This window comes from Bubalus kerabau, chromosome 11 (genome assembly GCF_029407905.1).
Source record: "Bubalus kerabau isolate K-KA32 ecotype Philippines breed swamp buffalo chromosome 11, PCC_UOA_SB_1v2, whole genome shotgun sequence".
NCBI classification, from domain to species: domain Eukaryota; kingdom Metazoa; phylum Chordata; class Mammalia; order Artiodactyla; family Bovidae; genus Bubalus; species Bubalus kerabau.
The window spans coordinates 69,677,587-69,692,671 of record NC_073634.1 but is presented as its reverse complement, the minus strand read 5'-3'; the positions used below and the strand labels follow the sequence as shown (position 1 = coordinate 69,692,671).

The following is a 15,085-nucleotide window of genomic DNA, read 5'->3' as shown; positions in this document are numbered from 1 at the left end:
GCCAGGATTTGTGATTTAAAGACACCTTCACTCTTAGTGCTGTACTGCTTCCCTCATTATCATTATGTAAAACATCATTTTTAGATGATTTAACATCAGCTTAACTGTCTAAACTAGAATATGTTAAACATCTAGAAATAAGACAAATGGCTATTTATTAAGCAAGTAGACATTCTGGGAAAACTCAAGCCCTAAATAAAGTTTCAAGATGCCTTCAGACTTTGATATGGTCCTGTTTATTCTAAGAGCACACCCAAGTCTAATGAGACGAGTTATGTGAATTTCCAGTTGTCTATTCACAGTAGACAATAAAGTGCATAGAGTTTAGTAGGCAGTGCATTGACAATGATGTTGGTCTGCAAGTGGAAAGAGGTTAAAGAAAAGCCAAGAAATGTAAGGACTCAAAGTAGTACACTGGTTAGAGGCTACTGGGAGTAGGTTGAAAGACGTAACATCCTTCAAAAGGTACTAAAGGCTTACTATGGAGAACACTATGGAAGATCCTTTAAAAAATAAAAATAGAGCTACCCTCAGACTCTGCAATCCCACTCCTGGGAATATATCCAGAGAAAAACATGATCGGAAAGGATACACGCACCCCAGTGTTCACTGCAGCACTGTTTACAATAGCCAGGACCTGGAAGTAACTTAAATGTCCATTAACAGGAGAATGGATAAAGAAAATGTGGTACATATATGCAATGGAATATTAGTCAGCCATTAAAAAGAGTGGAAAATTGCCATTTGCAGCAACATGGATAGACAGTGTTATACTGAGTGAAGTAAGTCAGAGAAGGAGAAATATCGTATGACATCCCTTATATGTGGAATCTAAAAAGAAATGATACAACTGAACTCACAAAACAGAAAAAGACTCACAAACTTAGAGGATGAACTTACAGTTGCTAGAGGGAAGGATCGGGGAAGGAACAGTTAGGGAGTTTGGGATGGACATGTACACACTGCTATATTTCAAGTGGATAATCAACAAGGACCTACTGTTTAGCATATGGAAGCCTGATCAATGGTATGTGGCAGCCTGGATGAGAGTTTGGGGGAAAATATATACATGTATACCTACGGCTATCCCTCCCTGTTCACCTGAAATTATTACAACACTGTTAGTCAGCTATACCTCCATACAAAATAAAAAGGTTTTCTTTAAAAAAAAAAAAAAAAAAAAGATACTTACAGCTTCTCTGTTGCTAACTCACTAATTTGCAACAGAGAAAGAGAAAGTAAATGTGGCAAAATGTTAACAACTAATCTAAGATTATGTAGCCTTAATCTAAGTTTCCTAGAGAAATTTCTGAATATCATAGACAGGAATATTATATCTCATGAAGTCAATGTTACCATTTAGCCTGGTTCCTATTAATGGAAGAACAGAGAAGGGGCAAAATTAGTTTTTTTTTCAGAATAAACTACATAGCAAACCAAGGACTGAGATAGTAAAAATTTTCTTGTACAATGCTTTATAATTTCCAGTACTTTCACATAAGATTATCTGGTTTGTTCTATCAACAACAGACAAATTCAAACTATATGGTAGAAAAATACAGGAAATCATCTGCTATGAGATTTGAGCCTGTATTATGAGAAAATACATAAACCTAAAGAAGCATGGGATCTAGTTAGGCATAATTGGCATAAAATTGTTTCCCCAAATTTAAATTGTGTAGCAAGTAAGTAAAATGTAAAATTAAGAGCCAAACTGAAGACAGACTGGTTACTATAAACCAGTCGACACACCATAAACTCTTCTTATCTAGAGTGCTTCCCAGTATCAGGTCCAACACACACTCCAGAGCTCACACATCCACACCAAGCCTGCCATATATTAGATGATAAATGGACCTTATTTCTCAACAGAGCAAAAGCTAGTTGATAGAAGATGTTTAATATCATTGTACTTGCTGCATCAGAGTCCAACTTCAGATACTAAGAAAGGACAAGTTTGAGAAAATGGACTTGATTTTAGTCAGAGGCAGACTCCAGTTTATGAATGATCTCTCTTTAAAAAGGTCATTACTATATTGCATGTGGCCTTTGAAACCTGTCAACATACTTTCTCCTATGACTAATGGTGTAAATTAAAGTTAGTTTATCAGGCTACCTCACAAACACCTGTGTAATCCACAATACTAATGAAATATGGATCATTTAGATTTTTAAAAGTAAAATCCAATACTTTCTGAGCTCCTAATTCAAGACTGCCAAATTGTTAGCCAATATAATGGAATTGTGCTGACTTGCTGCCATTGAAATGTCAACTCACTCAACCTGTTTGGCTTGTAATTCTGCTTACACAGTGACTGCTATACGAATTTGAGAACATCATCCTCGTCTTTAATATATTACGATAGAGGCAACATAGTGAATAAAAACATAAATACAGCTTAGTAAGATAAAACAGGGTCTAAATTTCCACTTGGGACTTTGATAAAACATCTGTTAAAGACTATTCTGTGCAAAGCATTCTACTTAGTGTGTCTAGAAGCAGTTTTCAAATCTGGTTTCTCAACAGATCATCTTCAGAGCTTTAAAAAATACAGATACCCAGAAACTATCTACAGAATCAAATAACCAGAGAAAAGTGTTTGGACAGAGGTCTGGATGCAAGTGAGAAGGCAGCGTATTCACATCCAATAGTACATAGGGGATGATAATTTAAAGACACTGACTTAGAAATAAACACATATGAAAAGCAATTCACTACACACTTATTAGAATGGCCAAAATCCAAACCACTGACAACACCAAATGCTGACAAGGATGAGGAACAATAGCAACTCTCATCTGTTGATGGTGGGAATGAAAAATGGTGCAGCCACTTTGGAAGGCAGTTGGCAGTTTCTTACAACACTAAACATATTCTCACCATACTACCCAGCAATTGTGCTCCTAATTATTATTTAACCAAAAGAACTGAAAACTTGTGTTCGCACAAAAACCTGCAGACGGATGTTTATAAGAGCTTTAATCATAACTGCCAAAATGTGGGAGTAACCTAGATATCCTTTGGTGGGCAAGTGGATAAACTCTGAAACATCCAGACTGTGGAACATATTACTCATCATTCAAAAACCATGAAAATACATGAAAAGAAGCCAATCTGAAAAAAAGTCTACATACACATTGTGTGATTCCAACTATATTATACTCTGCTAAAAAGGAAAACTGTGCAGATTGTTAAAGTCCAGTAGTTGCTAGGGGTTGGGGAAGGAAGGAAAGATGGACAGACAGAACATTAAGAATTTTTAGGGCAGTATTCTCTAATACTACAATGGCAGATACGTGTCATTACATATTAGTCAAAATCCATGGAATGTACACCAAGAGTGAACTCTAGTGTAAACTGGGCTTTGGGTGATAATGACATGCCAAAACAGGTTCACCAAATGCACCACCGTGGTAGGGGATGCTGACAGAGGGGAAGATGGTACATGCGTGGGGGCAGAGGGTATATGAGAATTGTATTTTCTGCTCAGTTCTGCTGTGAACTTAATAGAGACTATTTTTTAAAAGAAAGAAAACTAGTACATACTGTTAAATGTTTGTAAAAGTTAAACAGAATCACTGCTGTAATGTGATCATCCCACAAGTCTATTCGCTCTTATCCAATTATCCAATATGCCATACACTCTCCAAACTCAGAGCCTTAAGTCACACGTTCATTTAGCCTGAAGGGCCCTTCCCTTCCTACCACTCACTCTCCACCTACCAAAACTCTAGCTGTTCTATCACTTCAAAGTCAGCTCAATACGTCACTGATTTCACAAAGCCTTCTCGGACCTCATCTAAATTGTGGGTTCCTTCCTACACCTTTCTGTAGGTGTAGGATTCTTCTGTTTGGCTCAAGGTACTGAAAAAACTTTTAATGTGACCTTTTAAAAATCAGAGGTTCTAGTGCAAGTTCAATGCATGAAGCAGGGCACTCAAAGTTGGTGCTTTAAGACAACCCAGAGGGATGGGAACCCACTCCAGTGTTCCTGCCTGGAGAATCCCAGGGACGGGGGAGCCTGGTGGGCTGCTGTCTATGGGGTCGCACAGAGTTGGACATGACTGAAGCAACTTGGCAGCAGCAGCAGAGGTGCAATGTGGAGGGAGGTAGGAGGGGGGTTCAAGATGGGGGACACACATACACCTGTGGCTGATTCATGTTGATGTATGGCAAAAACCACCAAAATATTGTAAAATAATTAGCCTCCGATTTAAATAAATTAATTTTTTTAATCAGAGGTTATATCTAAAAATCTAGATTTCTTAGTACCTTTGAGAAAAACAATGACTCTGTTACCAGGTACCAACAGTTACTCCATTACCAGGAATGGGGACAAGTAGACAAGCTACATTACAGATCCCTCCCCTTGTGGCCTCCCCAACCCCAAAGCAGTGCCATTCATGATGCTGCTGTCGACTGTCATTGTCTCCATGTCATTTTCCTTACTGTCTTCCACTTCACTCACTGGAAGTGTCTGTCCAGCTCCCCTTTCTAGTTATTTGCTTCTGTATCTCTCGTACCCACTAACTGTAAGTTTCCTGAAAGCAAGGACTTACTTCTCTTCATTCTTCCCATCTAACTAGAGTAAATATTCATGAACTATTTTCTGAGTTTGCTAATTAGTCAACAAAAGAGGAAAAATGTAAACAATCCATCATGACTGTTGCTCCTTAAGCTTTAGCGGTTGGCAGCACTGCCTCTTTACTATATTTATATCCACTTCAAAACTCTACGCTGTCCTTTTTATACCTAAGTTACGAGTAGGCTCTTTATGAGGTTTGGAAGAGTGGGTTTGAGAAATAGAAAAGAAAGAAATCATGTGTTGAAGGCCTATTATGTGCCAGGAATTATACTAGGCTCAATAACTGAGGGAAGGGCAAAAACCCCCTGCAGCTAGAAGTGCTTGGCACATCCCCAGGGACAAATCTGGTTGGACCAAGTAGAACTAGCATTCCAAGACAGCGGGTGAGGTTTGGCAACAAGGAAGAACAGTGCAGGGGCTGCCCAGATGGCACTAGGGGTAAAGAAACCACCTGTCATTGCAGGAGACGTAAGAGACTGGGGTTCAATCCCTGGGTCAGGAAGATCCCCTGGAGGAGGGCATGACAACCCACTCCAGTATTTTTGCTTGGAGAATCCCACGTACAGAGGACCCTGGCGGGCTACAGTCAATAGGGTCACACAGAGTTGCACACACACAAAGGAACACTGCTGAGTTGCCAGGCTTGGGAGTGGTTACTTTGTATTAATATAAACTTTGTGGAACACTTACAACAGTAGTCAACTGATGCCTGGTGAGGTGTCTGCACTAGAGCCCAGGATTATCCCACACCTCACTGGGCGCCCCTTCCCTTCTTAATCAGAGCAATAGATTCAATTACATCTGCCTTCAGGAAATCTCACTAGATACCTGGTGCTGTCCTATTTCCTTAAAAGAAAACAGATCATTAAGGAATGTGCCCTATAATCCCTGCTATCAAATAAGGAAAATATGAAACCAGAAAGAGTACTTTTCATTAAGAGTATAATCAGATTTAATTAAAGGAAAACCACAAAGCAAATAATTTGGTCTAATGGTATTCTGCTGAGATGCTGTAAAATCTTTAACTAATTTTTAATTTAAGATAGTTGTAGGTTCATGGTGATAAGATATTATTACAAAAAGATCTCTTGTACTGCTTACCATTTCCCCTGGCAGTAACATCCTGCAAACCTACAGTACAGCAGCACAACCAGATATTGATATTGACACAGTGAAGATACAAAACAAATTCCTCATTGCTGTTTTACAGGCACACCTGATTCGCTTCTTGCTCCCCTCACCTCTTCAGTAAGCCCTGGCAACTACTACGTTAGTCCCCATTTTTATAATTTTGTTATTTCAATAACATCATGTAAGTGAAATCATACAATATGTGACCTTTGGAATTGGCTGTTTTCAGCCAGGATAATTCCCTGGAGATTCATCCTGCTGCAAAACCTTTTGTTTGGTGATCAGGAACCAGAATTACAACTCAGTAAACAAAGACCTTGGGTTCCCTGAGGATTCACACTAAAGCAAAGGGCACGAGAAATTGAAATTTCACTGTGTTCTATTATCTACAAGAGTTCTAAGCTTTCCCTCCACTGTAAAAACATGAAGACATTCCCACTGCCAAATTATTTTACCACAAAGAATGTTTAACACATTGGAATTATAAACGTAAAGGTTGTGACCATGAAGGTTTGTGAAATTTGTTTCCAAAAGACATGACTAATTAAGAGAGTAAAAAAAATCATCCTATTATTAATCACTTATGATAGATATGAATTAAACTCCCTGAGTTTTCTGACTTAGAACTATGTGCTCTCTCACACACCATGAAGAAAAAAAAAAAAAACCTTCACTGGAATTGTTGTTTGAAACTGCAGCCCTCATGTGGAGTTTTAAACCACTACAGAGAAGAAACACCTGTCAGCTCCAAAATCTTGAAAACCACAAGGTGATTTGTTCTTCAAAGTTTTCCTTCAACACATCTAGTATCATTCACTTCTAATACCCATCAAACTTGGCAACAGAATCTCATCATCGAATGACTATTTAAAAAGGAAAAGCTTAATCCTGACCAGATAACTGACTTCCTATTCCTTACCATTTTAAAAAACAGAAACCAAATAAGCTTGTCTCACATTAGCAAACCTATTAGCAAACAGCAAGCTACAAATAATGAAGGATCTGTGACCTGGTGCCAAGTTTATAAAACAGAGGCCTAAAATTCACCCATCATTTAACCCAATCCATAGTACTCTACCTTAGTTACACGATTTGTTAAGTAAATTAAAACTCATTAGTAACCAGACATAAGATTTCTAGATGAAGCAGATACTCTATTTCTAATTGAGATGAAATGAGAGAGACAAGTAGGGAGGGAGAGAGAATGAGGAATAGAAGAGGAGGGAGGAGAGGAAAGGACAGATGGGAGGAAGAAAGGAAGGAAGACTGGAAGGAGAGGGAGAAAACCTCCCAAGCAGTTCCTCCAAAGGTTTGTATATAATAGACTATGGAGAAAATACTATTACTGTCAATTACAATTGTAATAGTATAGTATACTATACTATTACTATATACATAATATACTATTATGTATATAATAGACTATGGAGAAAAATAATACACATTTAAGTAAAAAAAAAAAACCAGCAAGTAAACTTGAAGTTTCTCAATAATCCCACTACATATACATACACTCACACTCCTCTAAAACTAATTTCCCCATCACCACCTTGAACCACCTTTCCTTTTTCTGCTCTGAGAGGGGTCCTAAGCCTAATACCAATGGTTCCATTTAGACACTGGTGGTTAATCAGGCTAAGTGACCAGACTCCTTACTCCCTGGTATAGGCTCACTGACACAGCTTTGTTCAGACAGCCCAAGAGAAAACTGAAGGGCAAGTACCCATTTTATCTCTGTGTGCCGGTCTGCAGACGCGCAGCACACAGTGGCCAGTAAACAAGACACGTCGAATGTAGAGAAAATAATATATATGTATTTAGTGAGAGATCTACAAATTTCCAGAATGTTACAGGCAAGTTTTCTAACTCCTAAACACCCCAGAGAAAGAATACATAACCCAGTTGCGCTGTTACCCAAAATCTTGTTGTGTGTGTCCTTTAAATAACTCGCTCAATTTTCTCATTTGAACAATGATGATAAGAGCACCTAACTCAGAAAGTATGGAAAGGTTTAAAGAAGCTGGTACAGGTAGTCTTTAGATCAATGCCTGGAATTCTACACACTATATAAAGGTGAGTCACTGACGTTACTAAAAAAGATTTTTACAATAAAAGTAAAGCCCAAGCAGTACCACCAGATGGACCAAAGCTTAAAAGAAATTATTCTAGAAAAACTAAGATCAGAGGTTGGCAGACTTTTTCTGTTAAGGGCCAGAAACTACCATAAATATCGTGGCTTATCAAGGCAACAGGCAATATTCCCAACCCTTAGAGAAAATCTTCTCCCTGAAAGGCTAATATGGGTTTTTTTCTTTACATTTTAAAATCTGAGAAGCATTCTTAGTATGTGGGTCCCAACAATTGCAGGCTGGATTTGGAGCCAGGGCCACAGTTTGCCGACCTCCGGGTAAAACACTGCTGCTGCTAAGTCACTTCAGTCGTGTCCGACTCTGTGTGACCCCATAGACGACAGCCCACCAGGCTCCCCCGTCCCTGGGATTCTCCAGGCAAGAACACTGGAGTGGGTTGTCATTTCCTTCTCCAATGCTTGAAAGTGAAAAGTGAAAGTAAAGTCGCTCAGTCTTGTCCGACCCTCAGCGACCTCATCGACCGCAGCCTTCCAGGCTCCTCCGTCCACGGGATTCTCCAGGCAGGAGTACCGGAGTGGGGTGCCATTGCCTTCTCCGGGGTAAAACACTAATGACGATAATCCAGGTCAGTGCTTTTTAAAGGCAGAAGGAAACGTCTGCGAGTTAGTTCAAGTTGACTGAAAAACGTGCTGCCTTCAAGCTTCTAAAATCCAGAAAGGCCTGGCCGGAGCGGTGGGGAACCTGGGCAGGACCCAGAGTAGGGCCTCAGGAGCCCGCCAGGACCTCGCGGTTCTCCGGGGCCGTCGAACCCCCGCCACACTTACTCCCAGAAGCGGCCCGCGGCCGATGACCGTCTCCCCGGGCGCCAGGGCCACCCGGGGGCCGCCGTCCTGCGGCTGCAGCTCGAAGCCCCCGGACATGGCGGCGAGGATTAAACAGACCCCTTCGCAAGATGCGAGACCCTGCAACCGTTTCCGCCTTCCAACGACAGGCGCGGGGCCCAGAGAGGCCCCAAGAAACACTGGGGGAGGTAATGCAAAGACTGCCCTCAGTATGCCCCGGCTGCGCGGAGATGGGGCCCCACCGAGGGGGACCGAACCCCGCCCTTCCACTCCGGCCAGTGACGTACTCAGGGAATCCCTTTTCACACCGCCTCCAATCTGTTTTTTAAAAGCCCCGGTTACCCAACCCCCCAACCCCAGCCCTTCTCAACCGCCCACCCGGCTCGGAGGACGCCGGTCCTTGTAGTCCATGACGCCTTCCCTTCTCCTCCACTGACGATCTCAGGCGCCCGGAGAAAACTACCAATCCCAGGAGGCAATGCGCTCCCCTCTCTGCGCCTGTGCGAAATCTGAGTCAGCAAGGCGGGGCTAGAGTGGGTGGGAAGACAGGGACTAGAGGGAAGGATTCGAATTCTGGACGATTTAAATCGCGGATCGAGAGGTAGCAGCTGCCCAGTAGGTAGGAGGCGGGTCTTCCCTTTACGCTGAGGTCTGGCAGGCGTGATCCGGGGCGCGGCCCTGGCGCTCGCACAGCCTCTGCTCGGCCGACCGGAGCTGCGGTGACAGTCGGTGCTGACAGTTGTTACTGTTTACCTGTCAATGCCCAGGTATTTGGACTCCGACAGCTGCTGTCGGCTCCGGGCATGCCAGGAGGGTGGTTCAGATGAGACGTGGGGTCATTCCTTCCGGCCTGCAGTGTCTGCCTGGGGTGGAGGCTCCCCGAGAGCCGGGCGTCTGCCGTGCTTTACGATTCCTTCCGCCGTGTGACACCTGAAAGAGGGGTGACCTGTCACCTAATTAGAGAGGTAATTTAGCAAAGTTTGGTTTAGAAAGAAGAGGATAGGTTTCTAAACATCCAGGCAAAATGGGACTTAGAAGAAGAAAAATAGTGGGGTTTAGGCACCCCCATCTGTTAAATTCAAATTCTTTCATCTGCCTCATGTGAAATAATTGTAACGGGAGGACGTATTTTATCTCCAGTGAGATCTTAGGAGAAATAACAAATGTGCGTTTAAATGCACAGTAACTTTCTCCTAGTATGAGATTCTTTTCAAGAATAGAGTAGTTTGGCTTTAGTTTATATTGATGAGGGCTAGAGGGTGGAAGGGCAAAAACTTGACTTATGAACTTATTTTTTGCAGTTTGCTTTCTTACTTCCCCAAACTCTCAAGAGGAAATCTTCTGTTGAACTCAGACATTAAAATTCTGACCACTGTAGCCAACTTGGATCCATAACCAAATGAACGGGAGCATCTGTGGTCTTGGCAGGTTTAGAAATATATAGGTGAGTAGCACATCTAGAAAGGGGAATTTTTCATTAGCTAAAATAAATGAAGTATTAGCTGTATCTGAAACCCCTCCTGCACCAACACCCCTCACTATAAAAGAAAGTACAAACTGGAATAAACTGATTTTAAGTAAATATGAACTGTCTTTATATGCCAAAATACCTCCATGCTTTCAACTAATATCAGGAGCCTATACCACGCACCTTAGGTAGATTAGCTCAAAGTGGACTTTCAATCTTTAGTCATGCGCTTTACCTAGTTGTTATAAATATTGTTTATAGTTGTTAGTCACTGTTGTTTGATGGCTTAATGACTAGTTATCTTAGTTCATAATTAACTATACATGTGGAATAGCCTCAAGAAGCTATTTCTAAAACACAACTCTTATAACTGATTGAATATTAGAGATTTTGTCAGTATAGCCCAGACCTCAACCTCTTATCCATTTCAGACAGCTTTTGTGTCATATGTGAGCACCTACCCATTAAGTGCAAGTAGATAAACAATTCTTATATAAACTACTAAAAGTTCATCAGGTTTGTCTTTAAGTCATAAGTTGTAAGTGAAAAACCTAAAGACAAGGCATTTGTTCCCACAGACTAGTATTCAGTGTGTTGAGTAGAATTGAAACATATACATTTTCAAAAGTTTTTTCAATCAATACTTGGAATAGAATGTGTTCTCACAATAGTTATTTCTACTACTAAAAAGAAATTATAGATTGAATGTGAAGAATCACATCTCTTTTTCAGATAATTTTCTTTGGGAGTAGAAAAACAAATGTTTAGAAACAAACCCATTTACCAAAAATATCTAGAAAGAAGAAAAGGAGTAGCATGTGTTGGGTTTCTCCTGCGTGCAGTTCAGATGTAGGGCTAGATTCTTCACTCATCATCTCTGTTCATCCTTGTAAGAAGACTCACCAGAGAAGCATCACTGGCTCCATTTGACAGACCGAAGAGCTCAAGTCAAGAAAGTTAAAGTTCGTTAAATCTAACCACGAAAGTATCTGACTCAAAGCGGGGTCTACAGTCTGATCTTAAGGCAGTGAATATTTTTAACCTTTGCCTTTCAGGTTATATATGAGGATAATTCACTAAAATACCAAGCTATGAAGAAAAACTCCAAGGGAAACCATGCTTCAAGAGTTTCTGACATAGAATGGAACTCTGTGGCTGCTGAAAGGGAAAAAAAAGAGTGTCCAAATAATTTTGTTGAACTGCTGCCTCCAGAAGTTACTTTTAAAATTTTCAGTCAGCTAGACATCCGGAGCTTGTGCAGGGCTTCAGTGACATGCAGGAGCTGGAATCATGCAATAAGACACAGCGACTCCTTATGGAAACCTCACTGCCTGACTGTAAGAGCTGTATGTCAAAGAGAGATAGATGACGATCTAGAGAGTGGTTATCCCTGGAGGGTAAGTTTAACCTTTGCAATATGAAGTCCTCTTGACAATAACGGTGGTCTGTTTGAGCCACACTCTACCTTCTGGCTTGAAGGAGAGAGGATTTCATATACAGAATGACATACAGAGTGGGTTGGCTTTGGGAGAATGGGTTGGCTTTGGGAGTTAAAGTCCAATTATACACTTTTCCTGCAAAAAGGATATCTCCCATCTATCCTTCTGAATTTGGGGAGCATTTACCTCATAAACCACAATGGCTACATTTTACTCCACATATCCAAAATCCCCAGCAAACTGTGTTACTCACACTGTTCTGTATGTGCGCACTCACACACGCATTTAATAGACATGTGTATCAGTGTTAATACTTAATCTTTTCAGCCTTTCAATCAGCTTCTCTAGCTTCAAACAAACTCACTCACCAATCACTGACTACCTTCTTTAACAGTGGTGGTGGTAGTGGTAGTAAATAGTGTTAGTCGCTCTTTGCCATGGACTGTAGCCCGCCAGGCTCCTCTCTCCATGGAATTCTCCAGGCAAGAATCTGATAATAAAAAAAAAAAAAGAATCCTGGAGTGGGTTGCCATTAACAATGGTGGTTTACTTCTTTCAGGTCATACTACTGAGGAATTACCAGAAGAGTAAAGTGAAACATGAATGGCTAAGTGGCAGATACAGCAACATATGTTCTCCTATCAGTCTACCAGAAAAAATTATGTACCCAATGGATGCAGACACGTGGGGGGAAATTCTAGAAGCAGAACTGGAAAGATAAGCAGAAAACTCGCCTAACTTTGAGAGTTTAAAACTAAAATGACTCTTAGATTATAAAAAGTATGTCTCTAACCATCCATTTTTTTGTTTGCCTTTTTACTACTTAACATTTAAAAGAAAACTAAATAGAAAATATAAAAAATAAAACTTTGTTTTTATTTTGCACTTTAGGTAAAATAATGTTTTACCTAAATGTTTCTGGTTTTACTGTAATGTGGAAAAATCATGAAATGTTATTTATATAAAAATACTATACTGATAGGGTGATTTCAAAATGTATTATTTCATGTATTTGTGTTGGTCTGTTGGAGTACTTCAACATTTTAATGATTAGAGAGTTTTATTAGAGCAGAGTGTTCTCTGCTTAATGATAATTTGAAAATTCAAGAAACCATATGAAGGAACTGACTTAGAGATTTATTAATTAGTAGACATAGGCTCATGGGAAAAATCCCTAAATGAAATTAATAGCAATATGTTTAAATGTATAATAAATGTGTATTTTAATAACTTAAAATTTTCCATTTCAGTGGAATCAGATTGAATTGTCAAACACTGAAAACATTTTGTGTTAAACATGTGGTTTAATTTTAAATGAGTCCAACCAGACTCATTTGTGAGATTAAGTTCCCCATTACTTGCCTACAAACCTCAGATTACTCTCAGGGGCTGAAATGTATGGAAAGTGCCATCAGAAACTCCACACTGTTTTTCTTGGTAAAACTTACCTTCTTTCTGACATCTTATAGCACCATCTAGTGTACTCCTTGTAGATAACCAAGAAAAAGGACCAACTCCTTTTCGTTTTTCCACATTTAAAAGAAAGGAAAATATTATTTACAAGAAACCTATATACTTGAATTTGTTAGAGTTCATAGCTTTATAGGAACCTTTAACTTTTGCTCTCTTTTACTTAAAAGTAGATGATATATGACTCGCGCTACGAGATTGTTCAGTCTGAAACTGTGATCAGCACCATACGTAACTTGACTACAAAACATTTTAGTTAGTATGGGATTTTCTTCTTAAATTATGCTCTATTGCATGAAAAGTAAGAGTCCAGGAACTCAATATTTAACAAGTCGAAAAATATGAGGAATATGTCCCGCTCTATACAGATTCCCTTTGTTGAATCAAGTAGGTGATGACTGGTTCAGTTCAGTTCTGTTCAGTTCAGTCACTCAGTCGTGTCCAACTCTGCGACACCATGGACTGCAGCATGCCAGGGTTATCTCCTAGTGTCTTCTTGGGGTTGGAAGGGACCTTGAAGATCAGGCAGTCCAGTCTCTAGGATTATTCAGTAATCCCCACTATAGGAATGTTCTTCTTTTCACTCACCAGTAATTTTCTTCGTAAATTCTTTTGTACAGTGTATCATCCTAACCTGGAAACCATTCCTACCTTCTACCATTCTGCATTAAGTGACCCTTTTAAGGTTGCGTAGTTCTTTGTACATACCATTCTCAAAGCTGTCATACTACATTAAATTTTCTGTTTGATTTGTGTATCTCCCCCATTAGATTGTGAGCCTCTTAATGGCAGGGACCATTTATTTATTTTTGTGTTCCCAAAACCTGGAATATAGTAGATATTTCATAGAATTGTTAAGTTATTTTTATATTATTTATTTTAATCCTACCCAGAATGTAAAATAAAAATAATTCAACATATTTTAGTAGATAATATTGTATTGAAATACAATGTACAAACCCATAAGATATATGGGATGCTTAATATTAATGCTAATATATGAAGAATTATTCTTGTTTTCTTAAAAGCTGTAAGAGAAAAATAGTAAAGAAGAAATATTTTTTGAATAAACACTTGAAAATATACTTCACCCAAAAGTATCATTCATTTTTACTTATTGTATCACCCCAATCAGTTTTAAATATTGTTACATGAATAATCTTTGGTTTTTGTTTTATACCATTTTTATACCGTTAAAATAATTCTTTGTATAATAAGTTATTACTGTGATTACAGTCTACACTGAAAGGAAAGTTTTGGAACTTAAAGATAAATATATGGAATGGGTTTAGAATGAATTGTACATTTATCAGATCGAGTCATTAGCATCTGAGAAGGTGTGTGGGTGGATTCAAATGAAAGGAGTGCTTTAACTCAGAGATTACAAAAACATATATATACAATCTATAAAGAGGAATTTCCAGTGTTGCTTAATGTTTGATCAGTTCAAGATCTAGTTTTGTTGTTGTTTATAGAAACCTTTTCTCAGTTGCTTCTAGTTTATAACTCAGTCTTCAGTTCGGTTCAATCACTCAGTCATGTCCGACTCTTTGCGACCCCACAGACTGCGGCACGCCAGGCCTCCCTGTCCATCACCAACTCCCAGAGTTTACTCAAATTCATGTCCATTGGGTCAGTGATGCCATCCAACCATTCAACCATCGTCCCCTTCTCCTCCTGCCTTCAATCTTTCCCAGCATCAGGGTCTTTTCCAACGAGTCAGTTCTTCGCCATCATGTGGCCAAAGTATTGGAGTTTCAGCTTCAACATCAGTCCTTCCAATGAATATTCAGGACTGATTTCCTTTAGGATGGACTGTTTGGATCTCCTTGCAGTCCAAGGGACTTTCAAAAGTCTTCTCCAATACCACAGTTCAAAAGCATCAATTCTTTGGCACTCAGCTTTCTTTATAGTTCAACTCTCACATCCATGCATGACTACTAGAAAAACCATCTCTTTGACTAAATGGACTTTTGTTGGCAAAGTAATGTCCCTGCTTTTTAATATGCTGTCTAGGTTAGTCATAACTTGTCTTCCAAGCAGCAAGCATCCTTTAATT

General features: G+C 39.6%; 2 protein-coding genes across 8 annotated transcripts in view; one reads left to right on the top strand and one right to left on the bottom strand.

The window, feature by feature from the left end:
• APLF (aprataxin and PNKP like factor) overlaps window positions 1-8,930 on the bottom strand; it is a 94,598-nt gene extending 85,668 nt beyond the window's left edge. For all 3 annotated transcript variants that reach the window (XM_055540520.1, XM_055540521.1, XM_055540522.1), the window contains exon 1: window positions 8,632-8,930. In XM_055540520.1, coding sequence (XP_055396495.1) covers window positions 8,632-8,727 — 96 coding nt within the window. In that variant the 5' untranslated portion in view covers window positions 8,728-8,930. The remainder of the gene's footprint in view (window positions 1-8,631) is intronic.
• On the top strand, window positions 8,340-14,184 carry FBXO48 (F-box protein 48). Of its 5 annotated transcripts, none has more exons than XM_055540526.1 (5): window positions 8,340-8,432; window positions 9,417-9,614; window positions 9,951-10,093; window positions 11,173-11,514; window positions 12,116-14,184. In XM_055540526.1, exons 4-5 carry the CDS (start codon window positions 11,209-11,211, stop codon window positions 12,275-12,277), a joined length of 468 nt encoding a protein of 155 aa, XP_055396501.1. In that variant the 5' UTR covers window positions 8,340-8,432; window positions 9,417-9,614; window positions 9,951-10,093; window positions 11,173-11,208; the 3' UTR covers window positions 12,278-14,184. The 5 variants fall into 5 exon arrangements, with proteins under 5 accessions (XP_055396501.1, XP_055396500.1, XP_055396502.1 ...); XM_055540525.1 differs by lacking the exon at window positions 8,340-8,432 and adding an exon at window positions 9,156-9,268; XM_055540527.1 differs by lacking the exons at window positions 8,340-8,432; window positions 9,417-9,614 and adding an exon at window positions 9,165-9,268.
• Window positions 14,185-15,085: the final 901 nt, after the last annotated feature.

Coding starts and splice junctions, on each gene's coding strand:
- FBXO48 (XM_055540526.1), top strand. CDS start 11,209: ATGAAGAAAAACTCCAAGGGAAACCATGCTTCAAGAGTTTCTGACATA. Junction 11,515..12,115: donor AGAGTGGTTATCCCTGGAGG/GTAAGTTTAACC, acceptor TACTTCTTTCAG/GTCATACTACTGAGGAATTA.